General features: G+C 44.2%; 1 protein-coding gene across 1 annotated transcript in view; it reads left to right on the top strand.

The window, feature by feature from the left end:
• Positions 1 to 22,414, top strand: part of MTX2 (metaxin 2) — an 802,678-nt gene extending 780,264 nt beyond the window's left edge. Inside the window, exon 10 of the mRNA XM_044075432.1 lies at positions 21,935 to 22,414. Coding sequence (XP_043931367.1) covers positions 21,935 to 22,136 — 202 coding nt within the window. The 3' untranslated portion in view covers positions 22,137 to 22,414. The remainder of the gene's footprint in view (positions 1 to 21,934) is intronic.
• Positions 22,415 to 22,708: the final 294 nt, after the last annotated feature.

Below are 22,708 nucleotides of genomic sequence, written 5' to 3'. Positions count from 1 at the left end.
TTTATCATGTCCATGATGATTCGTTCTATGGCCTTACATGTGAGGCTGATAAGACTTATGGGCCTGCAGTTACCCAGATCACTGGTTGAACCTCCTTTATTCAAGAGAATGACTGTAGCTATCTTCCATTCCTTTGGCACAAAATCTGACTGAAGGCTCCAGTTGAAAAATAACCAGAGAGGTCATGTTTCATGCTATCTATTAAACATTGTGGGATTTTATTTGGAGCCCACTGATGTGGTGGTTTTTGGCCTTGGAAAGTGCATTGATGACCTGTTCCTTAGTAATGGTTGGGAGGATTGTGGTATGTGGTATTTCGCTTGGACTATCGGGGGGGGGGGGATTTCAGCTGAACCTGTCAGCCAAAGGTTTGGCAATGGCCTCTGGATCAGTGTGGGTGATGCCATTTGCAATAATTCCTGTGCATTGTTGTGTATTTCCCCTGAGGTCACAGACATAGCTGTAGAATGTTTTGCAGTTGTCCTTTGACTGAGATGCTACTTTTTCTTCATATTTAGCCTTTGAAGTATCAATTAACCCTCTTTGCTGCCTGTTTAGATTGATCATTGGCTTTTAGTATGTATGGCTTTGTTCCCCAGTATTTTTTTCTTTTGTTGTATAACCAATTGATGATGTGATTCCACCAGGGTGGCTTGTTTTTTGAGTTTGTCTTAGTATGAGTGGGCACATCTTGCTCTATACAGCTATCAATATAGTTGTACAGAGATTTTGTAAATAGCTCAGCATGTGTTATGGTGTTTACCGGGGTGCTTGGAATTTAGCTAAGGTGTTTCTTAGTAAAGATAGTTAGCCTTGGAATAGTTCCAAAAGATTTATGGTTTCGCTGGATTCCCAGATTTAATTTTTACTTCAAGTAATGCTGACTTATGGTCAAATTTGTTGAACGCAGACATTACATTGGGTGAGGAACATCAGCCCCCCATGTTCCAGAGTACAAGATCAAGGATGCTTGTATTAACAAAGTTTAGGAATCACCGGGCTCGTGCATTAGAAGTGGTATAGGATTCCCAGTCTTTAGAGGGGTAGTTTTGATCCCCACATGAATATCATTTTGGGTTGAATGGTAAGGGACTCTAGTACACTGAGATAGTTAGTACGGGTTTCCTGAGACATGGAGGGAGATCTGTAGGTTGCATGGATATAGTACAACACCCTGTTTATGGTGAGTTGCATATGTATGAATTCCAGTGAGTCTTACACTTTAATTAGTCTGGATATGAGGTTGGTTTTAATATAGATTGAGACTTCTCCATCTTTAGTTGTCTCCTGTGCAGTAGCTAGTGTGAAAGGCATTATAACCTTGCATTGTTGAGGTATTCTCCATGACTTCAAATCATGTCTCAGTTACTACATAGATGTCTATACTCTCAGAGAGAGGAAGGCTTGTAGGGGGTGGAGCTTCTTGTTAAGACTTCTAGCACTGAGCAGTACCATCTTCAGATATTCCTTCATAGGTTTGGTTAAGTCTGTAGGTTTATCAGTTTGGTATTGCCATAAAAATGCCACTATGAGGGTGGAAAATATCTGTGCCAATATCTGAAAGGATAAGTGTAGACCATCCCTGTCAAAGCAGCATGATCTGTCAACCATGTCCTCCCAGGCTGTCAAATATTATACCCCCCTGGATTGACACCAGAAGCTAACCCAGTTGTTAAAATCAATTATTTTCTGTTGATAATGTTGCATCATTCTTGGAGAGGGTAATATGCTGCTCAGTGCTAGGGTGATACCTGCCTGAGACACATAATCAGCAAGCTCGACCATGCCTCGCTTGTCATAGTTAAGGGAGGTACATCTCGGGTCATTAACACCCACATGGATTATGACAGAGTCATACTTGTACCTGTGGTTCAGTGACCTGAGAGCCTGTGCGACTTAATGAATCCTAGTCTCAGAAAGGCAGCTAACCGTGACTCTCTCTCCTTACTCAACTAGTGAGGGGGACATTGGTATGCCTCCCGGTAGAATCACCAATGACAAGGAAATTTGGTTGATGTCCTTCAAGGATGCATCTGCAGTCCTAACAAATGGGTTGTCCTGGCCTCAGGCAGCCCTTCGGTCGGCCGGATTCCAAAGTCTGGGTCTGGCCTCGGCTGATGTCGCACTTCACCTGACGTCATAGCTGCAGTTCAGCGGGTATAAAGGCATCAGCTGACGCCATTTTCCTCGGTCTTTCTTGCCGCGTGGCACCCGAAGCAGAAGCTGTTCGCAAGTGCCGGTCGGTCAGAACCAGAGATTGCTACTCCCGAAGACTTATAAAAAGCTAAGTACCCCGTTGGGGACTCTTTCTTGCCTCAGCCGATGTCAGAAAAAGTGAATAACTGTTTAACTTGTGGGAAACAAATACCTCATAAAGATTTCCACTCTTACTGCCTACCTTGTTTAGGCCCAGACCACGACGTAGCAGCCTGTCTAGCCTGTGCTTCTTTCAACCGACGGACACTTAGACATCGGTCGGAATTTGCTGAGGAGTTTTTTGGCTCCGCTTTTGCTTACAACATGCCGTCGGAAACTCCGGCTTCACAATTAGCTAAAAAGCGCAAGGAAAAGGACCGACACTCGCGGTCCGCGGTTTCGGCCGAAACCGCAGTTAAGTCAGCCGCGAGTGTCTCGGTTTCGGCTGAAACCGAGCCCTCGGTTCTTCCTTCGGCCGAAAGCTTGCCTCCCACCGAGGCCTCATCCAGCATGGCTGAATCTGCTACTGAAATTCCACCTGCTCTTACAGGTTCACAGGATTTATCTGATACTATCCCGTTAGATATATCCACTCCTGCACGTGGAGCTGCTAGACCCTCTGCATCCATGTCGATTAAGGCTTTTGCCAGGGCTAAAGCAGCAAAATCAACCAAGACTGTGCCTGCTAAGACCCCCTCTCACAGGCCTAGCTCTAGTACTCAAATGCTTAGTCTAGCAGAGGATCTCATTTCTTTGATCAGGGGATCCCAACCTCACCCTGACAGGGCCTCTCACCCACCTCCAGAGAAGAGGCCTAGAGCAGAGCCCCCTGAGCCAGTTTCTTCAGATTACTCTTCTGATGATTCAGAAAATACAAACCCTCCAGAAGGCCCTTATTCTCCTTATGAGGACTCTGATGCAGAAGACTCCATTCCTTCTGCCTCTCCGCCTGAGGAATTTTCTTTTGCTATGAGGGAACAATTTCAATGGCAGGGCCAGGATTTTTCAGACTCTAGGAAAAGGCTTAGGACCTTTTTGCATTTGCCACAGCATAGGCCTTTAGCCATTCCTCCAGTACTTACTGTTGTGGATGATGCATTTAATGATGCTTGTACTGCCCCTGATTCACTTCCTCCGGCCCCTACTAAGCCCGACAGGTACTACAGGGTTCCGGACACACATTATCATTTGTATAAGGCTCCTTTTGCAGATCCTGAAACTATTTCACAGGGACCCAAGGCTGTAGCAGCTACCTCTGCCAAAACCCTCCCTCTGAAAGGGAATCTAGGGCCTTAGAGAGATGGGGTAAAAAAGTTTATACTTCTGCTACTCTTTCGGCTAGGGCCATAAACTGTCAATTCCACATGATTCAGTATCAGGAATTTATGTTAGACCAGTTAACTAAAAAACTGTCCTCGCCTGAACCATTAGACAAAAGTCTCTTCAGGAAATGGTACATAACATTCAGCAGGTCAGTAATCATTCCTTAAAATGCGGCTATGATGCACTGGAGGCTTCCTTTAGATCAGCTATGACTGGTACAGTGATCAGAAGGCATGCATGGTTAAAAGAGCAGTCCTTACCAGACCATGTAAAATCAAAGCTCCTAGATGCTCCCATGGATAAGAACAATTTGTTTGGCTCACCTGCACAGCAGGTGCTGAAGAAGGTGGAAGAGAAAGCAAAATCTGTCCAGACAGTCAAGGATTTCTTACAGGTCCAGCCTCCAAGGTTTAGTAGGAACTGGCCTTCCAAGAATTGGTCCTTTCCAGACACCACCAGAGCACAGAGGGGCAGGAATAGGCGCCCAAGAGGCAGGGGTCAATCCAGAGGTGCCTACAGGGGACGTCAGTGGAAGCCTAACAACCAGCGAAGTACTGCTACAGATCCAGCCACTACCACTTCCACAGGACAAGCACAGTGACTTGGCTCTGAGACCGCCTACCAGGGAACAACTAGATGCACCCTTAGGCGGAAAGCTAGCCTTATTTTCAGTAAACTAGCATTACATCACAGGAGACAAATGGATTTTACAGACAATAGACAAAGGTTACAGGTTTCACTTCCATACTCTACCAAGGAAGAGAGGAATGCCAAACCTACCTCCAAATCAAAAGACAAAAGCTCTAGAACAAATAGACAACTTAATAAGGATGAGAGCTATAGAAAAGGTACCGTCAATGGAACAAGGGCAAGGATTTTACTCCAGACTTTTCCTGGTGCCAAGAAAAGAAAACCAATGGAGACATATTCTAGACCTGTCCGCTCTGAACACATATCTCATTGTTCCAAAATTCAAGATGCTGACCCTACAGCAGCTTCTTCCCATGCTGGGCAAGGAGTCTTGGCTGGTAACTCTAGATCTCAAGGAGGCATACCTGCACGTCCCCATACGACCAAATTGCAGAAGATACCTCAGATTTCTTGCAGGATCAGAGCATTATCAATTCTCAGCATTGCCCTTTGGCTTATCTACTGCCAGAGTATTCACAAAATGCCTGGCATCAGTAATTGCTCATTGCAGGCTTCAGGGAATTCAAATTTACCCTTACCTGGACGACTGCCTGTTACAAGCGGACAACAAAAACAAATTAGCAAAAGATTTGAAAAAGGTCATTCATCTGCTACAAGCCCTGGGATACACAGTCAATATAAAAAAGTCAAGGCTGATACCATCCCAGAGGATAACTTTCTTGGGTGCAGAACTGGACACAGCAAATCACATGGCAATCCTCACAGCAGAAAAGCAGAAGCACCTTCCTCTCTATTTCATGGCATTAACAACGCAGAACCAGCTAACAGCAAGGAAAGTCCTGCAAGCCCTGGGTTACATGGCATCCTGCATAATATTGATTCCACATGCCAGACTACATATGAGGAAGTTGCAATGGTACCTAAGGAATTTATGGTCTCAGCACAAGCACAGCCTAGAAACCCAAATTCCAATAATTCCATGCCTGAAGCAAGAATTCCAATGGTGGGCTCAGGCCTGTCAATTGAACAAAGGACTGCCCTTCCACAGCCCTCAACCAAGCCAGACTATCACCACGGACGCCTCAGACCTCGGTTGGGGCACACATGCTGGACAAGTGCATACAAGGCTTATGGACTCAAGACCAGCTGAACCTACACATAAATCAAAAGGAGATGCTGGCAGTAAAACTGGCAATTCAGACATTCAGACCGTTTCTTCAACAGGGTCAATTGCTGATAAGGACGGACAACACCACAGTTATGTGGTACATCAACAAACAGGGAGGCACACATTCATACCCTCTATGCCGGATGGCAATGGACCTCTGGAATGTGGCCCTGAGCTTCAACATTCAGCTCCAGGCAATATTTGTACCAGGAAAAGAAAATATACTAGCAGACATCCTAAGCAGAACTACCACGGATGCCCACGAATGGATGCTGCATCCAGACATCTTCAAATCCATTACAAGGAAATGGGGACTACCAGAAATAGACTTATTCGCATCCCCACACAACCACCAATTGAAAAAATTCTGCACAAGGACATACCACCCTCTGGCTTGGAAGGTGGACTCCTATCTTTCAGTTGGGAAAACCTGACAGCATATGCATTCCCACCTCTTCCTTTGATGCACAAGGTGCTACTGAAGATCAAAGAAGACCGCCCAAGGATCATCCTGATAGCTCCAGACTGGCCGAGGCAGCATTGGTACCCATTACTGAGGAGTATGTCTCGGGAACAAATATGGCCTCTGCCCCTAGTTCCCTTACTGCTAACACAGAACAACTTCAAAACCCTGCATCCAAACTTGAAAACGTTGCAGCTAGCTGCCTGGAACATTGCATAAGACAAAATAACCCAGATTTATCTCAAAGGGTTAAAGACATTATCTTGGAGGCTCGCAGACCCTCAACAAGGAAAACTTATTCAGCAAAATGGAAAAGATATCTCATCTGGAGTGCAGCAAAAGGAGAAAATGTGTCACTGGTAAACATAGCTAACATCCTGGAATACTTGGCAGAACTTTTCCACAATGGCCTGTCCTATTCGTCCATTAAGATTCATGCATCAGCTATTTCAGCAGAATACAACATGGACCCTCCAGTCTTCTCTCATCCTCTACTCAGGCAGTTTCTGAGAGGAATTAAAAATGTAAAGCCACCAAGGAAGCCACCATTGCCGCATGGGACTTGAACTTTGTGCTGGAAAAGTTGACACTCCCTCCTTTTGAACCAGCAGCAACAGCAGAATTACAGTACTTATCATGGAAAACTGCTTTCCTGCTTGCAATCACTTCAGCAAGAAGGGTTTATGAATTACAGGCATTAATGGCAGTACAGCCCTTCCTTATCTTCCATCAAGATAGAGTGTCCATGAGAACTAATCCTACTTTTATGCCAAAGGTGGTCTCCAGGGTATCTCTAAACCAAGCTATCCACCTACCTACATTCTTCCCCAACCCACAGAACAGGGGAGAAAGATTATTACATACCTTGGATGTACATAGGCAATTGCGCTACTACCTGGACAGAACCAAGAGCAATAGAAAAACTGACCAGCTACTGGTAGCATATGCAACAGGAATGGAAGGAAAAGCAATTTCAAAACAGTCACTCTCAAAGTGGATAGGAAATTGCATTAGATTTTGTTACTCTTACCATGGAAAGACAACTCCAGAAAACATCAGACCTCACTCCACAAGGGCTACAGCCACTACTACAGCTTTTTTACGAGGAGTGGCTACCAAAGACATTTTAGAGGCTGCTACTTGGAGCTCCGTGCATACATTTGCCAAGCATTATAATCTACCCTTATACTCCAGATCCCGAGCAGGTTTTGCCACTGCTGTTTTGCAAGGGATCTTAACTACACCATAATCTTATTATTACCTCCTCCCCCAGTTTGGCTATGGTATTCTACCCATTTGTTAGGACTGCAGATGCATCCTTGAAGGACATAGTACAGTTTTGTACCTACCATAAATGTAGATGTCCGAGAGGTATGCATCTGCAGTCAGGATTACCCACCCTCCTTCCCCTCTGTGGTACTCCTAGGGTATTTGCCCATCTTGTAGCTAGCTGGGGAATCTATTATGGTGTATTTGTTTGTATATATGTATATACATGTTTATTTCTATTTGCTCTCTATTGTTTGGAAACATTTGCATTTATCCAAATTTAGCCTTCCTAGAGGGTACCTGGCATCTGGGGCAAGAAACACTGAGGAAAATGGCGTCGGCTGATGCCTTTATACCCGCTGAACTGCAGCTATGACGTCGGGTGAAGTGCGACATCAGCCGAGGCCAGACCCAGACTTTGGAATCCGGCCGACCGAAGGGCTGCCTGAGGCCAGGACAACCCATTTGTTAGGACTGCAGATGCATACCTCTCAGACATCTACATTTATGGTAGGTACAAAACTGTACTTTCTCTGGTTTGCCTTAAGGGCTTAGCTGTAGAGGCATGGACTACAGTGTTACTATGTGTAGTTTGGATGGTGTTTTAATGGAATGTTTACATGATGACTGAGGACCCTTTCTTTGATTGTACTGTGCAGGTGGTCTTAGTGTCATAGGAAGATTACTTGTAAGTGCTTCAACAAAATTAGTTTTATGTGTAAGGTCTTTACCCTGTGCAGTAGTCGTGGTACAAGTGTCACTGACAACCTCTATATTATCAGTTTTGGTTGTATGAGAGAGTTCTGCCTCCATCATTCAAGTGTATTTACACCTCTCGCATACTTTTTTTTAAGGATAAGTGGGTTGTCAGTGTACATGAGGCAATTGCTACACTGCTTCAGAATACCCATCTCAACCAGACTGGCCACAGATAAAGTTAGGAAGTGCATATCCATGGCTACTGATCTACTAGGGAGGAGTGAGGGAAATCTAAATATTGAATAGGTCGCTCACTAAGACAAGGAACTTGATGAGCAGTGCTTAGCTATGTGCAAAGTAGATGTTCTAGTACTCAGAAATTGTCTGGACAGTAATGCTACAAGAGTTGGATTCTGACTTTGTTCCTCAAACCTCTACCTTTTGGGCATAAAAGCTTTGGGATGTAATAAAGAACACTGTATAGGAATTTATGGCAACAGTAGATGTTTGAACTGATGTCCGTATATGCACCTAGCCTCCTACCACCATATTTTCTACTCTCTTTTTTATCAGTAGCTGAGGTGGACCCTTCTATTAGTGTTTCTCATCCTTTGTGGTTTTCTTCTAGTGCCTAAGACTATCCTCTTTTAGCATTAGCAGTGGTCTTCCTTCCTGGGGAAGATATCTCCAAGGATTTTCATGCCAGTACGTCCCTTAAGTACTATCATGTAGTTTTGTGCATAGATTAGATGTATGGGGTGAGAGAAAGCTACTTAAGTTTTTGTAAACTGGCCAGACTTACAGTATTCTTGGCAGGTTACGTCCCATAAGTCAGCAGTGCTGCAACAGTGATCTGTTCGAACATCTACTGTTGCTCATCTAAGTTTTGTACACAACTGTACTTTCCTAATTATAACTTGAAGAGAGCTTGAAACTGCTGGTGCAATTTCAAAGAAAACACTTTGTAGCAACAAAACCAAAGTCCCAGGAACTAGACCCAACTAAAGTCCACCTTTTCAGTATGGGAGCTGCATGGTTTTATGACATTACCTTGTCCATGAGACCCATCTGTCTGTTCTGTTCATTTAAGAGTAAACTCAAGAGGATGTTCTGAGTCTGCTGATGAAAGAACAGGTACTTATCCAGTAGTCTTAAAAGTCTGCTTTGTTCCTATTCCTGTTTTCCATTTTTATTAATAACCTGACATGGGACTTAACTGGACTCAGTATTAATCTCTACACTTATTTGGTGGTGTTTATCACATAGGTTCATAGGCTGGTACTAGGCTATCGGTCCTAGGGCCTATAAAGCCTAGCCATAACAGTTCCCTGGATATTTCTTCCCACAATATTTACTTCGCTGGACCCCTGTCTAGCAGGGCAACTGACGTGATCCCCAGGGTGAAATTCCTATCTCCCATCCAATCGTCAAGGTTCCTTTTGAAGAGGGCCAAGCAGGTGCTCTGCTTGACATGTATGGGCAGTCTATTCCAGAGTACAGGGAGTCTCTGGGTCAGGAACCTATCCCTCCAGCATGTTTTGTTCATTGTGATGACAAGGTTTAGATCCTTGGAGCATGTAGCTCTGAGGGATTGGAATTTCTTTAAGTGGAGCATGTCCAACAGCTCAGGGTTTGACATGGCCTTGTATGTTAAGTAGAGATCGCCTCTGAGTAGACGATATGCCACAGAGTATAGCTGGAGTTTTTTTAGACGGTCTGCATAGGGCATCTGCTTTAGGCCTGTGATTCTTTTAATGAGGTATTTCTGCGGCCTTTCCAGCTATTGCAAATGTCTTGAGGTACATACCAAATGGGGTGGTACTCTATAATGAGTCTAATGAGGGATGAGTACAGTGGGACAGTGACCTCCTTTTTTCTGGATGCAAAGCCCTTAGTGATGAGGTGTACCACATAGAAGGATTTCCTGACTGTTGTGGCGATGTGGTTATCGAAGGTGAAACCACTGTCCACCTGTGTCTCTAAGTCTCTCATCACACTTTCGGTATTTAGTGTACTGCCACCTATGTAGTAATTCATGGGTGCATGTTTTTTCCCAAAGGGGATAACTGTACATTTCTTGGCATTAACCTTGAGCCCATGGCTCTGGCACCAAGCATCTGTGTAAGGCCCTTTTGTAGAATATCCACATTATTTGGGGATTCAAGTAATGGCCCCCAGTTTGCAGTCATCTGCGAACTTTGTTAGCCAGAGTCCCTTAGTGTTGGCCTGTACTTCAGAGAAGTAGATGCCAAACAAGAGCGGTCCCAGGACTGAACCCTGAGGTACTCCACTTGTCTGGAGCTGGATTTGGAGTCGGCTACTTTTAATACATTTTTTATCACTGACAAACTATCCTAATAAATATGTCAAACATTGATTCAAAAGATTACTGTCTCATTAAACGTACATTGCTATAGTTGGACTCCAAGACTCTGCTTTATCTATGCCTCCCCAAACCTCGTTGTCTAGGGTAGTGTATGCACTTTACCAGAACAAGATCAAAATTTCAGTCGTTAGGCTTATGGTTAGGTGCTGTACTTTTTCTTGAGGAGGTCAATATAAAGAGTACTTCAACAGCTAGGCTCCTCAGATTAAATCAGTAGTTTCCTACTGCCAGTTTCTAGAAATGCCGTTTACAGACAGGTCCTGCTTGCTCAGCTGGACTGTTGTTTCCTGTCCTCAACCTTTAGCAGTATAACTAACATTGCTGCTCTGCAAACACTTTATTTTTGTGATCTGATATTGTTAATCGTCGTTCATTCCTTACGTATGGGTATCGGTTCCGACCTCGGAACCGAGCCAGCCATTTTCCAAGCTTGCGTCAGCTTCAAACTCTCGAGCTAAACTCTTACCCACAATCCCCCTCTCCCTGTTACCTCAGATTTCGTTTGCCGCATTGCCATTCGGTCGTGTCAAGCTGCTTCTCTTGAGCTAAGTACAGTTGTTTGTTGTTTAATAATCATTTATTTTACTTTTCTGTCAGAAACGTTTCTATTTCATTGTCTCTTACCCTATCACATCTAGCCAATCATACTTTCTTCAGGTTTTTCTTCTCTTTTCTCTATCTTTTTACCACGAGGTAAATTCCCCTTACCATCGTTGGTAATTCTTCCCTATTCTCTTACCTTAGGGTATTCTTTTGTACCATTGCTAGTACCCTTTTCTGCTTTCTATTTTGCCTATTATGGCAGATAGGAAAGGTAGTCCATGGTTTAATCAGTGTTCTGATTGTGGACACAAACTACCTACTTCTGATGCACACTGTTTGTGCGTTTATTGGTTGGGGGCATCCCATTTGTCTGTTGAGCCTCCCTGTACTATTTCTGAGAATTTTTTAAATAGAACCTTGTTGGAAAGGAAAAACAAGCTGTTACTAAAGGGACTTCTTAAAATCTCCCTTTTAAGAGGCTATTTCTGGGTCGGAGGCCTCAACCCTTCCTAGAACCCATAAGAAAATCTTGGATGTTCCTACCAAGGCTAAATCTTTGCCTTCGTCCCCAGCTGGGGACACCCGCCAACAAAGACCTAAAAAGGCTAAAGTTTCGGCTCCAGAGTTCACTTAATCAGCCCCAGTGCTTTCGGTGCCTAGACCTCCGGCACCGAGGCCTTCGGCTCCGTTAGTGATCTCGGCTCCATCTTCTCCTGCAGCCTTCACTATATCGGCACTGAGGGGCTCCTTGGTTCACACTGTTACCACTGTATCGGCACCGACTGTTCAGTTGGCGCAGACCCTGACCACGTTGGCTCGGAGATCTTCCTCGGAACCGACAACTTTATCGTTGACTCCAGTTTTGTCAGTTCCATCTTCGGTTTCGACAACCACTTCGGCACCGATCCCTGTGTTGGTGCAGACCATGACCTCGGCACTGATGACTTCTTCGGTGCAGACTCCTGTAGTCCAGTCTCTCTTGGCACCGTTGTTCTCGGCGCGGACTGGTGAGATGGGCACCAGGTTTGCCTCTTCTGTGGACAGGCCTGTTTCCCCCTCAGTTTCCGTGAGGTCCACTAGAAGCCTTTCTGAACATGATGTGTTGCATCTTGTGGACCAGGTACTCTTGGCCAGAGGTATCCCACCCCCCAGGAACTGTCCTTCCTTGGGAGGTGATCACCCATCTCCAAAGACCTCTTCTTATTCTCCACCTTCATTGCCTTTGAAGTCCATGGATATAGCACAGTCTTCCCCTTCTGCGGTTCCCTTTATAGATCTCACTAAGGAACCACAGTTGCCTTTGTGGCAGGAAAGTTTTGCTACGACCCAGGATGTCAGTTGTGACACGCATAGTTTGATGCTCCACAGCCATCCAGGGACTCCTGGTCAGCAGGCTGAGCCACTTAGGGGAGGGGTGACACCTGTCCTAGACATTCACTCCTCTTCAGGTGGACCAGCCTTCCAACAGATGGAGAAGGCTTTCGCTGCTGCTGGCGATACTGGACTGTCTATCCCTCCGCCCTCCTCTGGTACACTGGTTTCACAATTCACACTGAGCGGACACCGGGTGCAAGGGCCTCAGAACATATTCCCACAGGAAACCCCTTTTCCACAGTTTTCCCCAGCTTCTCCCGCTAAGGAAGTTCACTGGAAAAGTTTGTGTAAGAGGAAGCACATGGACTCCACAAAGGAGTCCCTCACTGAAGAGACAGATTTTGATGAGGTGGAAGGATCCCGTCTGTCACCCTTTGAGGTATCCTTTGGTGATATCCTCAAAATCCTGAAACAGAGAGGACTGGCAGTCCTCTAATCCGACCTCTGAGGAATCTGTGTTCCTGCAGGCCTTTCTCGCCCAGCCCCCTACCTCCTGGGTTACTCCACCTGCCGATGAACTTGTCCGGCTTATCGTGTAGCATGAGTGGAAGGCTCCTGACACCGTCGAAGCTATTACCCAGATAAGATTTTGTCCCCCTCCTGCTACGGATCCCCATTGGTCAAAAGGTCTTCCTGTGGATGCTTTGGTGGTGGCGGCCGCAACAAAAAAGGATGTGGCAGAAGAAGAGAGCCAGACTGTCCATCCACCTAACAGAGAGTCCCAGGCCCTGGACAGGATAGGGAAGTGCGCCTTTGCATCAGCGACCTTTACTATCAGGTCCCTAAATTATATGGCACACTTTACCAGGCTTCAAAGGGATCTGATTTCTGAGCTCTCTGAAACCTTGGCTGGTGCCGTGTCTGATGAGGTCCATGACAAAGTGGCCTCTCAGCTGGCTACCATTGAGTCAATATCTAACTCCTCTATGCGACTGATATCTCACGCATCAAAAGGAGTAGCTAGAGCAGGGGATTCATCTGAGGTCTTAAGACGACACGCATGGATGCGCTTGTGCAATTTCGTGGAACCCTTTAAGGCTTCCTTTCTTAATGCTCCCATTGAGCCCTCCTCTTTGTTTGGACCCAAAGTTAAAAGCACACTGGCCAGATGTGAACAGGACGGTAAGACCCTTTTTGCCATTGTTGTCCGTTATTCTTCCCCTCAACGTGCTTTCTCCCGAAACCAAAAGAGTGGGAAGATATGGTTCAAGAAATATCAGGTTCCTTTCCGTGACACACAGGCCGAGTTCTCCCCTAGAGGCAGAGGGGGAAACTCTCAGGGAAGACGCTCCTTTGGGGCAGAGGGGGTCTGCGTAACCAGGGTTCCAGGGATTCTTTCCCTGGCCAATCCTACCTGCGCTCCTGAAGAGTGGCCCAACTCCTTTCCTCTGGAGGTGGTTGCAGGACGTTTCTCCTTGTACCCTTCTGCCTGGCTAACCATCACCACCGAGTCTTGGGTACAAAGCATTATAACCAGAGGTTATCATATCCCCTTCGATCTTTGTCTCGTTCCTTCAAAAAACCATCCCGACGTTCCATCCAGTCAAAGGGAAGAAGCAGCATTAGAGATAGAAAAGCTGCTAAGAAAGAGAGTCATCCAAATAGCCCCTCCAGACCAGATAGGATCCAGATTCTACTCAAGACTATTTTTGGTGCCAAAGAAAACGAGGGACTGGAGACCAGTTTTGGATTTTTGTTTATTGAACAAGTTTGTGAGAGTACAAAAATTCCGGATGGTCATAATACAGTCTATCCTCCCGCTTTTGGAAAAAGACGATTGGATGTGCTCAGTAGATCTTCAAGATGGAAGGGTGGCCTAATGGTTAAGGTGGCTGCCTTACAAACACAAGGTGCAGGGTTTGAGTCTCACAAGGGATAACTGGCTAGGCTTAAAATGGCTCGCAAGGGCAGTTAGCTTAGTACTAATCTATGAACCTATGAACCTATGTGTACTACCACATAAAAGTGGACAGACCATCAAGAAGATTTCTTCTTTTTCCGTGCGGGAGCCAGTCACTACCAGTTCAGAGTACTGCCCTTAGGACTCTCTACAGCCCCCAAAGTGTTCACAAAGTGCATGGCAGTTGTCACAGCTCACTTGCGACTACAAGGATTCCAGGTGTTTCCATACCTAAACGACTGGCTCATCTCCGCCCCCACCAGACATCTATTGGAAGAAGCCCTGACATACTCTCTCCTCACTGCACAAAGGCTAGGCATAACCATAAACTGGCAAAAATCCAATCTCACCCCATCTCAGTCGACAGAATTCATAGGGGTTATCTTGGACACAAAGAACTGCAGATCTGCCATTCCAGAGCACAGAAGTTTAAGGATAAAGCAACAACTGATTCCAATACTTTCAAGGGAAAAATCCATGACTCACTTGGTTCTACAGCTGTTGGGTTCCATGGCAGTCTCCATCACCATTATCCTCCTGGCCAGGTTTCACATGAGGCTTCTACAATGGCTACTGCTCACCCAATGGTATCCCTTTCAGCATTGTCTTTCAGCCATGATTCAAGTAACCCACAGGTGCAAACAGGATTTAAATTGGTGGATGACATACAATCTGTCACAATGGTGTCGCCCTTTTTTCCCCCAGCAACCCAAGGCCATAGTGACCATGGACGACTCCCTGATGGGGTGGGGGGGGCTATGTCAGGGACAGGCAGTCCAAGGCTCTTGGTCCGAACTGGAGGCCCATCTGCATATAAATGTTCTAGAGCTGAGGGCGGTGCTTCTGGCGTTGCAAGAATTCCATCCCCTGCTGCTGTCTGGGACAATTGTGATTCAGTCAGTCAACATGGAGGTGGTCTGGTACATCAATAAATAAGGTGGAACCAAATCTTACCCCCTTTGTCAAGAGGCCATGAGGATATGGCAATGAGTGATGGCTACCAACCGTTTTGTTCTAGCAACGCACATTCCCGGGAGTTCCAACGTGATAACAGACAGACTCAGCAGGTGCATTCTTCAACCTCACGAGTGGTTCCTGAATCTCTTGATAGTGGCGGAGGTCTTCCACCGCTGGGTCCGTCCTTGCTGCGACCTCTTTGCATCCCCGACCAACTACAAATGCAGCAACTACTTCGCCCTGATTGCCCCTCTGGGACAGTTACCCAGGGACGCTCTAGTCCATGATTGGCCCCAGGTCATCTTTACTCATTCCCACCCTTTCCCCAGTTTCTGAAGAAATCCCGTCGGTTGAAGAGCAAGGTGATCCTCATAGCTCCATATTGGCCTCAACAGATTTGGTTCCCTTCCTTTGGCCTCACCTACTAGATTGACCATGGATTCTCCATCCAACCCTGGAGTTGATCTCACATCCACAGAACCTGATTCATCCCAACTTGAACAGCCTGAAGCTCAATGCTTGGCTACTCCAGTTCCCCTGATTGCCAGGCAGAATGATCTTTCTTTACCAGTACGTGACATTCTCATTGCATCTCATAAGTCTTCCACTAGAATTACTTATCTGAGCAAATGGAAAGGATTTACCTGTTGGCTGAAAGATAAACAAATAGATCCCTTCTCAGCACCAGTGTCAATAATACTAGACTATCTGGTCAACCTCTTCCAATCAGGTCTATCGGCTTCTACCATTAGAGTTCATTTGGCTGCAATTTCTAATTTTCATGAGGATGTCCAAGATTCCTCTCGTATGTCCCACAAGTTGTGCAAGACCTTTATAAAAGGTGTGAATCATCTGAAGCCACCTTTCAAAGAACCTATTCAACCTTGGGATTTATCATTAGTTCTACAAGCTCTGACAATGCCACCTTTCGAACCAGCCTCCTCTTGCGACCTCAAGCATTTGTCATGGAAACCCTTGTTTTTGGTCAGCATTACTTCTGCCAGACGTATTTCTGAGCTTTAAGCTTTACGTATCAAGAGTCCATACATGATTTTTCATAGAGATAGAGTGTCTCTGAGAACTAATCCATCATTTCTGCCAAAAGTGATCTCTGAAATGTCCATTAATCAAACCATTGAATTGCCAGTTTTCTTTCCCAATTATTCAAACAGAGGAGAGTATTGCCTACATACCCTAGATATCCACAGGCAAATCAGTTTTTACATAAACAGGACTAGGTCCTTTCATAAATCTGACCAGTTATTTTTGGCCTTTTCTGGACCTAGATTAGGATCTGCTGTTGCGAAGATCACATTAGCTAGATGGTTGAAGGACTGTGTGACCTTCATTTATACACAACGTAATATCTTGTTGTCTACTACCATGAAAGCTCATTCAACAAGGTTGGTGGCAACTTCTGCTGCCTTCCATGCCAGAGCTTCCTTACATGACATCGGTGCAGCTGCAACTTGGGCTACGTCTCATACCTTCATCAATCATTACAAATTGGGTTTAGCCTGTAGGGGAAGGGCATCTTTTGGTTCTATGGTGCTCAGGAATGTCCTTCCATGAGAGCCTCCCAGGAATAGAGGTATCTGGGGGCTCTGTTCCATACATAAGGAATGAACGAGAATTAACATCAGGTAAAGAAGTTATGTCTTACCATAATGTTCCATCTGTATTGTTGATCCTCATTCAGTCATTATGACCCTCCCTCCTTCCTCCTCCTGTGGTTTCTGGTGGATCTCACCATCCGGTTCTCTTAGGTTATTTGACCAGAGGTAGCCTCTACCTTCTTTGACTTGCAAACTCAATCTGAGGTAACAGGGAGAGGTGGATTTTGGGTAAGAGTTTAGCTCGAGAGTTTGAAGCTGACGCTAGCTTGGAAAATGGCCGGCTCGGTTCCGAGGTCGGAACCGATACCCATACGTAATGACTGAACGAGGATCAACAATACAGACTGAAAGTTATGGTAAGACATAGCTTCTTTTTTTGTAGTATACTGTATCATAGAATTCATTAACAGAGACATTGGGAAACTTCAAACACTGGACCCTACCCAGTTTGGCTTTGTTAAGGGCAGATCATGCCTCCTAAACCTGGTGGACTACTTTGAGACAGTTACCAAGCTTTAGATGAGGGAAAGGAGGTCCACACAGCCTACCTAGACCTCGCAAAGGCTTTCGACACCATTCCCCATTCTGGTATTATAGACAAGCTCACCAGCCTGAACATAAACCCCTACGTCATGAGATGGGTTGCCAATTGGCTCATGGATAGAACCCACACGGTGAGAGTTGCAGGCTCTTGGTCCGACTCTAAACCAGTTACAAGTGGCGTCCCCCAGGGCTCAGTCCTGGGACCCCTCCTGTTCGGTATATACTTCTCAGAGGTACAGGCAAGCACAGGAGAACTATGGCTGACCAAGTTCGCAGACGACTGCAAACTGGGGGCCATAATTGACTCTCCAGCTGATACAGACATCCTCGAGAAGGGTCTCACTGAGACGGATATCTGGTGTCAAAATCATGGCCTTAAGCTAAATGCCAAAAAGTGCAGTCATCCTCTTTGGAAAAAACAAAGTACCTGCGAACTACCACATACTTGGTAGTCCTCTAAGTACAGAAAATGTAATAGGGGATCTGGGGACTCAAGTAGATAGTAATCTCTCCTTTGATAATCATATTGCCAAAGTGGTTAGAAAATCCTTATATGTGGCCCACCTAATCACAAAAGGGTTTGCATCTAGAACAAAAGAGGTTATTGTGCCCCTCTACTCATCACTCATCAGACCCATCATAAAGTACAACGCCCCATTTGGGATGTACCTTACAAGACACCTGCAACAGTTGGAAAGACCACAGAAGTACCTCACCAAGAGGATTACTGGTCTCAAACAGATGCCTTATGCAGCCTGACTGAAGAAACTCCAGCTGTACTCAGTTGCATACTGCTTACTCAGAGGTGATCTCTGCCTGACATACAAGGCCATGCCCAACTCTGAATTGATGGACATGCTCCACCTAAAAAAAACAAATCCCCAAGAGCCATGCACTCTAGAGATCTAAACCTCACCACAATGATAAATAGGACGTGCTGGAGGAATAGATTCCTGTCCCAGATACTCCCCTTGCTTTGGAACATGATTCCAATCTACATTAGGCAGAGCCCCTGGCAAACACTCTTCAAGAGAAACCTTGACGAGTGGATGAGAAACAGAAAATTTACCCCGGGGATCACTGCAGTGGCTCTGCTGGACAGAGGCATAGGGAACTAATGGCTCTGCTGGACCGAGGCACAGGGAACGAATCTAAGGGGGTGGCAAAAGCCAACACATTCTGGCTAGGCTTATAGATGCCCTTGGGCAGATAGCCTAGTACTTACCTATGAACCTTTATTGCACCACAATGACTTGGTAACCATACGTTTTGATTAACTTAATGTGATGTTATGTGACAGCTGGAATTTATTTTTATTTATTTTATTTTACAGTTTGTTTACCGGGATAGTCCATTGGGCCAAGAAGGGCCCGTTTTCAATGGAGTCCCGGGGAGAAAAGTTCCATAAACAACAACATAATATGAAGACAATGCATTTACATTTACGTAATACTATTGAAGAACAAAGGTATTACACAACATGACAAAAAATCCACGATTGCAGTGAAAGTACAGTCAAAAAAGCAAAAGGTAAAATTACACAAACACACACACACACACGTCAGATGAAATAAGAAAAATCCATCTGTGCATATTCTGTTAGATTTGTTACAATGTGAAATCACACAGGGTTGACATTACAGTTTTACATGAAATCTTAGAGTTAAAGTAGGCTAGGGGGATAACAGGTATTAATTGTTGAATCTAAGAAGGGTGGGTCAATAAGAAAAAGAGTAGGAGTAAATGAAAAAAAGTGAAGATGGTAGTAGTCAGAGAAGTTCAGTATGGTGAAGAGAAGAGAGAAGTAAAGGAGTGTGAGAAATGGGGAAAAAAGAGGCGACAGCAGGAACGTTCCCAGAGGGTTTTGAGATGAGAATGAAGCAGGGTCTTAAAGGTAGAGTGGTTGTCAGTAGTGCGAATAAGAGGTGTCAGGGAGTTCTAGAGGCGAGCTAGGGAAAATGATAGGTGTTTGCCTGGAGGACGAGCAGGCTTCTGCAGTTCAAGCAAATTCTGGTTATTTTTAATTCAGATTAAATAATCCAGAATTCTTGTATTTGTCTACCCCTTGGGCCTAGAAGTTTAGTTTAGAGCGTATGAGAATCCTCTATTGGCAGAAGTAACAGGGCAAAATTAGAAGCTGACTCTAAACCTTGTTTAAGTACTACATCAAAGTAATGGCATGAATTTATTTGCAGTTTGTACAAGTGGATATTTATTCTTTCAGAAGACTCCAGAAATCCTTCGACTGATAAAAGCCATTTGCTTCTGCCATGGTTAAGAAGCATTCATCAGTATTCCTCTTATTACCACTGACTGCATTTGTTACTTATTTAGGCTACAGTACATGGAATGCTTTTACTTGGCTGCATCAAATTGCTGAAATGCAGTAATTCTTTTTTTTTTTTTAATTCTTTCTCGACTTTTGTTAACCAGCTAAGTGAACTAGTCTAAGGACTCTTTTCAGACCGGACCTGGGCCAAAGGCTAAAATATCATACAGATATATCATGTATCCATCCATCCATCCTCAACCCCTTTTTCTTATTTTACACATGGGGTTGGGGTGTCACTTCACCAGTGACAATCATTTCAAGCCAAAGTTTTACACCGCTACCGATACATATGTACTGGTGATTTATTCAATTGCATAACACCACTGGGTGGGCTAGCCCTGCTGTGGTAGTTCATCCGTACAACTCCCTCGTGCACACACTCGCACCTATGCCAATTTAGTGTGTTCAGTCAACCTATTGCATGTCTTTGGAATGTGGGAGGAAACCGGAGCATCTGGAGGAAACCAACGCAACCACAGGGAGGACAAGTAGGCTCCGCACAGAAGGCACCCCAGTCAAGACTTGAACCAGAGAACCTCTTGCTGTGAGGTAGCAACGCTGCAGTGGTTAGTGTCGTCACCTCACAGCAAGAGGTTCTCCGGTTCAAGTCTTGGCTGGGGTGCCTTCTGTGCAGAGTCTGCATGTCCTCCATGCAGTCGTGTGGGTTCCGGGTGCTCCAGTTTCCTCCCACATTCCAAAGACATGCAATAGGTGGATTAGGCACTCTAAAGTGACCGTGGTGCGAGTGTGTGTCTGCGCAAGTGAGTGCTACAGATGAATTACCGTGACCAGGCTAGCCCACCCGGTGGTGTTATGCAATTGAATAAATCAGCAGTACATATGTAACAGTAGCAGAACATACTAAGTGCTAACATACAGTTTATAGATTTTTTTTACCTATTTTGTATGAGAACTGTGTACTTCTGTACTGAGAATTAGTCTGACTCTGTAGCTGTGTCTATTTATTTTTAATAACTCATTTGTTAACCGATTAAGTGAACTGATCCAAAAGGACTTGTTTTGGACAAGTAGCCCCATTTATAGATTTAAGAGATTTGTCTAGACCATTTATTCTACCTGGTTAGTACACTAACAAATAGAAATACTGGTAGTGTGTCATTATTATAGAATTGCTGTGCCACCACATGCTGGTGGCAGGTACATTTTAGAAATTAGAATGTTGTCCTCAGTCATACTTGACGTAAAGGTTTATTTTTAAGTTTGCATTACTTCTGTCATAGAAGTAATGACCTATTGCTGATGTAAACAGGTGTCTTATGTTTAATTTCCTTTGTGTTATGGCTGTTGCTTGTAAATTACTTTTTCATTGTTTCTCATTGATTATGTAGCTTGGCACTGTACTAGTGGCCCGACAGAATGTGCAAAGAGTAATTGTCACAATTCCATTTTCAGGTTAAAACATTGCAACATCTTTATCCAAACATACAAAAAACATGTAGAATGCTGTGTTTGATATACATTTTTATGTGCTGCAAGCAAAACTGTTGAGAGTAGTACCCAAAGTTTTGATTATGAATTTTCTTCTACCTACTTTGAACTCTAGTAAGCCTTTTGCTTGACATCTCGTCATTTGTCTTTTAAAGCAGCTGTTTGTGAATAGTTTATTCTAGTGCAAAAGTTCTGTCAAAGAATGGTTTGCTTTAACTGGCTTCATGAAATGTTGAAGACAGTTTCTTTCCTCTGCTCACTCCAGTAGGTAGGTTCACGAAGGTCAAATTATTGATAGCCTGTAGGTACAGCTATAGGCAAAGGACTGTCCTTCTAAGGAAACACTGTACTCCTTTGATTTTGCTGTCATTTTTATTTCCATTTCTTTAGCCTTTGATTCAAAAGGAATTTAGCAAATGCTGCCACCACGTAGTTTCTTTTCTCATTGTTACAGGCCTTTTTTAAATGAAAGACTCAAAGGGGATGTGTGTTGCTGTTTGAAGTGCAGTGTTCTATTTTAAGGGCTGTTTTTGTTATGCACAGTAGCTGCAGGGAAGACTGAGAGAACTAGTTCCCAGTTCCATTTTTTTAAACTGAAGGGTAAAAAGTAGATAGCAGTGGTCACAAACATTTTACCCTACATACATTTTAAGTGAGCTATTTTAAATTATTTTCTTTCATTTCTGTACACTGGGGATACAGCAATTAATCTGGTAATGACAGGAGAGTTTGTCAGAAGCCCAGGCAAGGTATAATAAATTGAGGTAATAAAAATTAAGAGCTTGTGCATCTGTAAAGCCTATGGAGAGTTGTTTAATTTGGTTGCAGAATGCCAACAGTTGATCTGTTGGCAACAAACATACTGCTGCGTCTGTCTTTTTATTTAACTTAATTTTGTACTGTTTCTTCATGACCCCCTAAACAGATAATTTTGTGGCAGACTGTTATCACTTTAAAATACACTTTGTCTAGACGCAGAATTTTGCTGAAGTTTATATAATTGTTCATAGAACACTTATACTTTTGTCTTTTCATAACAAATTAATACTGTTTTCCCCCCTGTAGGCCAACTGAACTGGATGCATTGGTGTTCGGACATCTGTACACAATTCTCACTACCCAGCTTACCACTGATGAACTCTGTGATAAAGTTAAGGGCCATGGTAACCTGATAGCATTTTGCAGGCGAATAGAACAGAACTACTTTGAAGAGAATGACAGGGACAGCACTTCAAGTATGTCATCAAGATTCTCTAAAGGACCATGATTTATGACTCAAAAAAGTCTCACCTTTATGTATGAGAATTCCTAGCACACAGATAAGTTGCAAAAAAAAATCAAATACCAAGCAGATCAAAAAGGCGAGATTATTAGTTTGTGATGTGGTAATTGCAGGAGTGCTGTATAATAATTGTTACTGAACTATACATACCTTGCATATTGAGATTGAGGTATATCATTTAATATCCTGTTTTTTTTATTTCATACGGCTTTAAACAACTGTATTTGACTAGAAATCCAATAAAGAGCTTTGTGTAAAATCTACATTGCGTTTTCTTTGATCTTCCAAGGAACCCTTCTCTGAGCCTCATACATATGTAGTAAACAGTGTCCTCAGAGCCGCCACTGTAGTACAAAGAGATAACAATTTGCATTACACATTCCAGGATTACATTGTTAGCTGATTCAGCCACAAACTGGTAAAGATGCTCTTTTCAGGCTTTAACAAGTGTGCAGTCAATGACACTCTGCGTGTTTACAAGGTGATTAGCCCCTGTTACACATTAGCATTCAAAAGGTTGCTTCCTTCTGAACCCAGATGGGCACTGGAATGTAGTT

The sequence above is a fragment of the Protopterus annectens genome, chromosome 6.part1, assembly GCF_019279795.1.
Source record: "Protopterus annectens isolate FY-2018-M chromosome 6.part1, PAN1.0, whole genome shotgun sequence".
Taxonomy (NCBI): domain Eukaryota; kingdom Metazoa; phylum Chordata; order Ceratodontiformes; family Protopteridae; genus Protopterus; species Protopterus annectens.
This window is presented reverse-complemented; position numbering and strand designations above follow the sequence as displayed.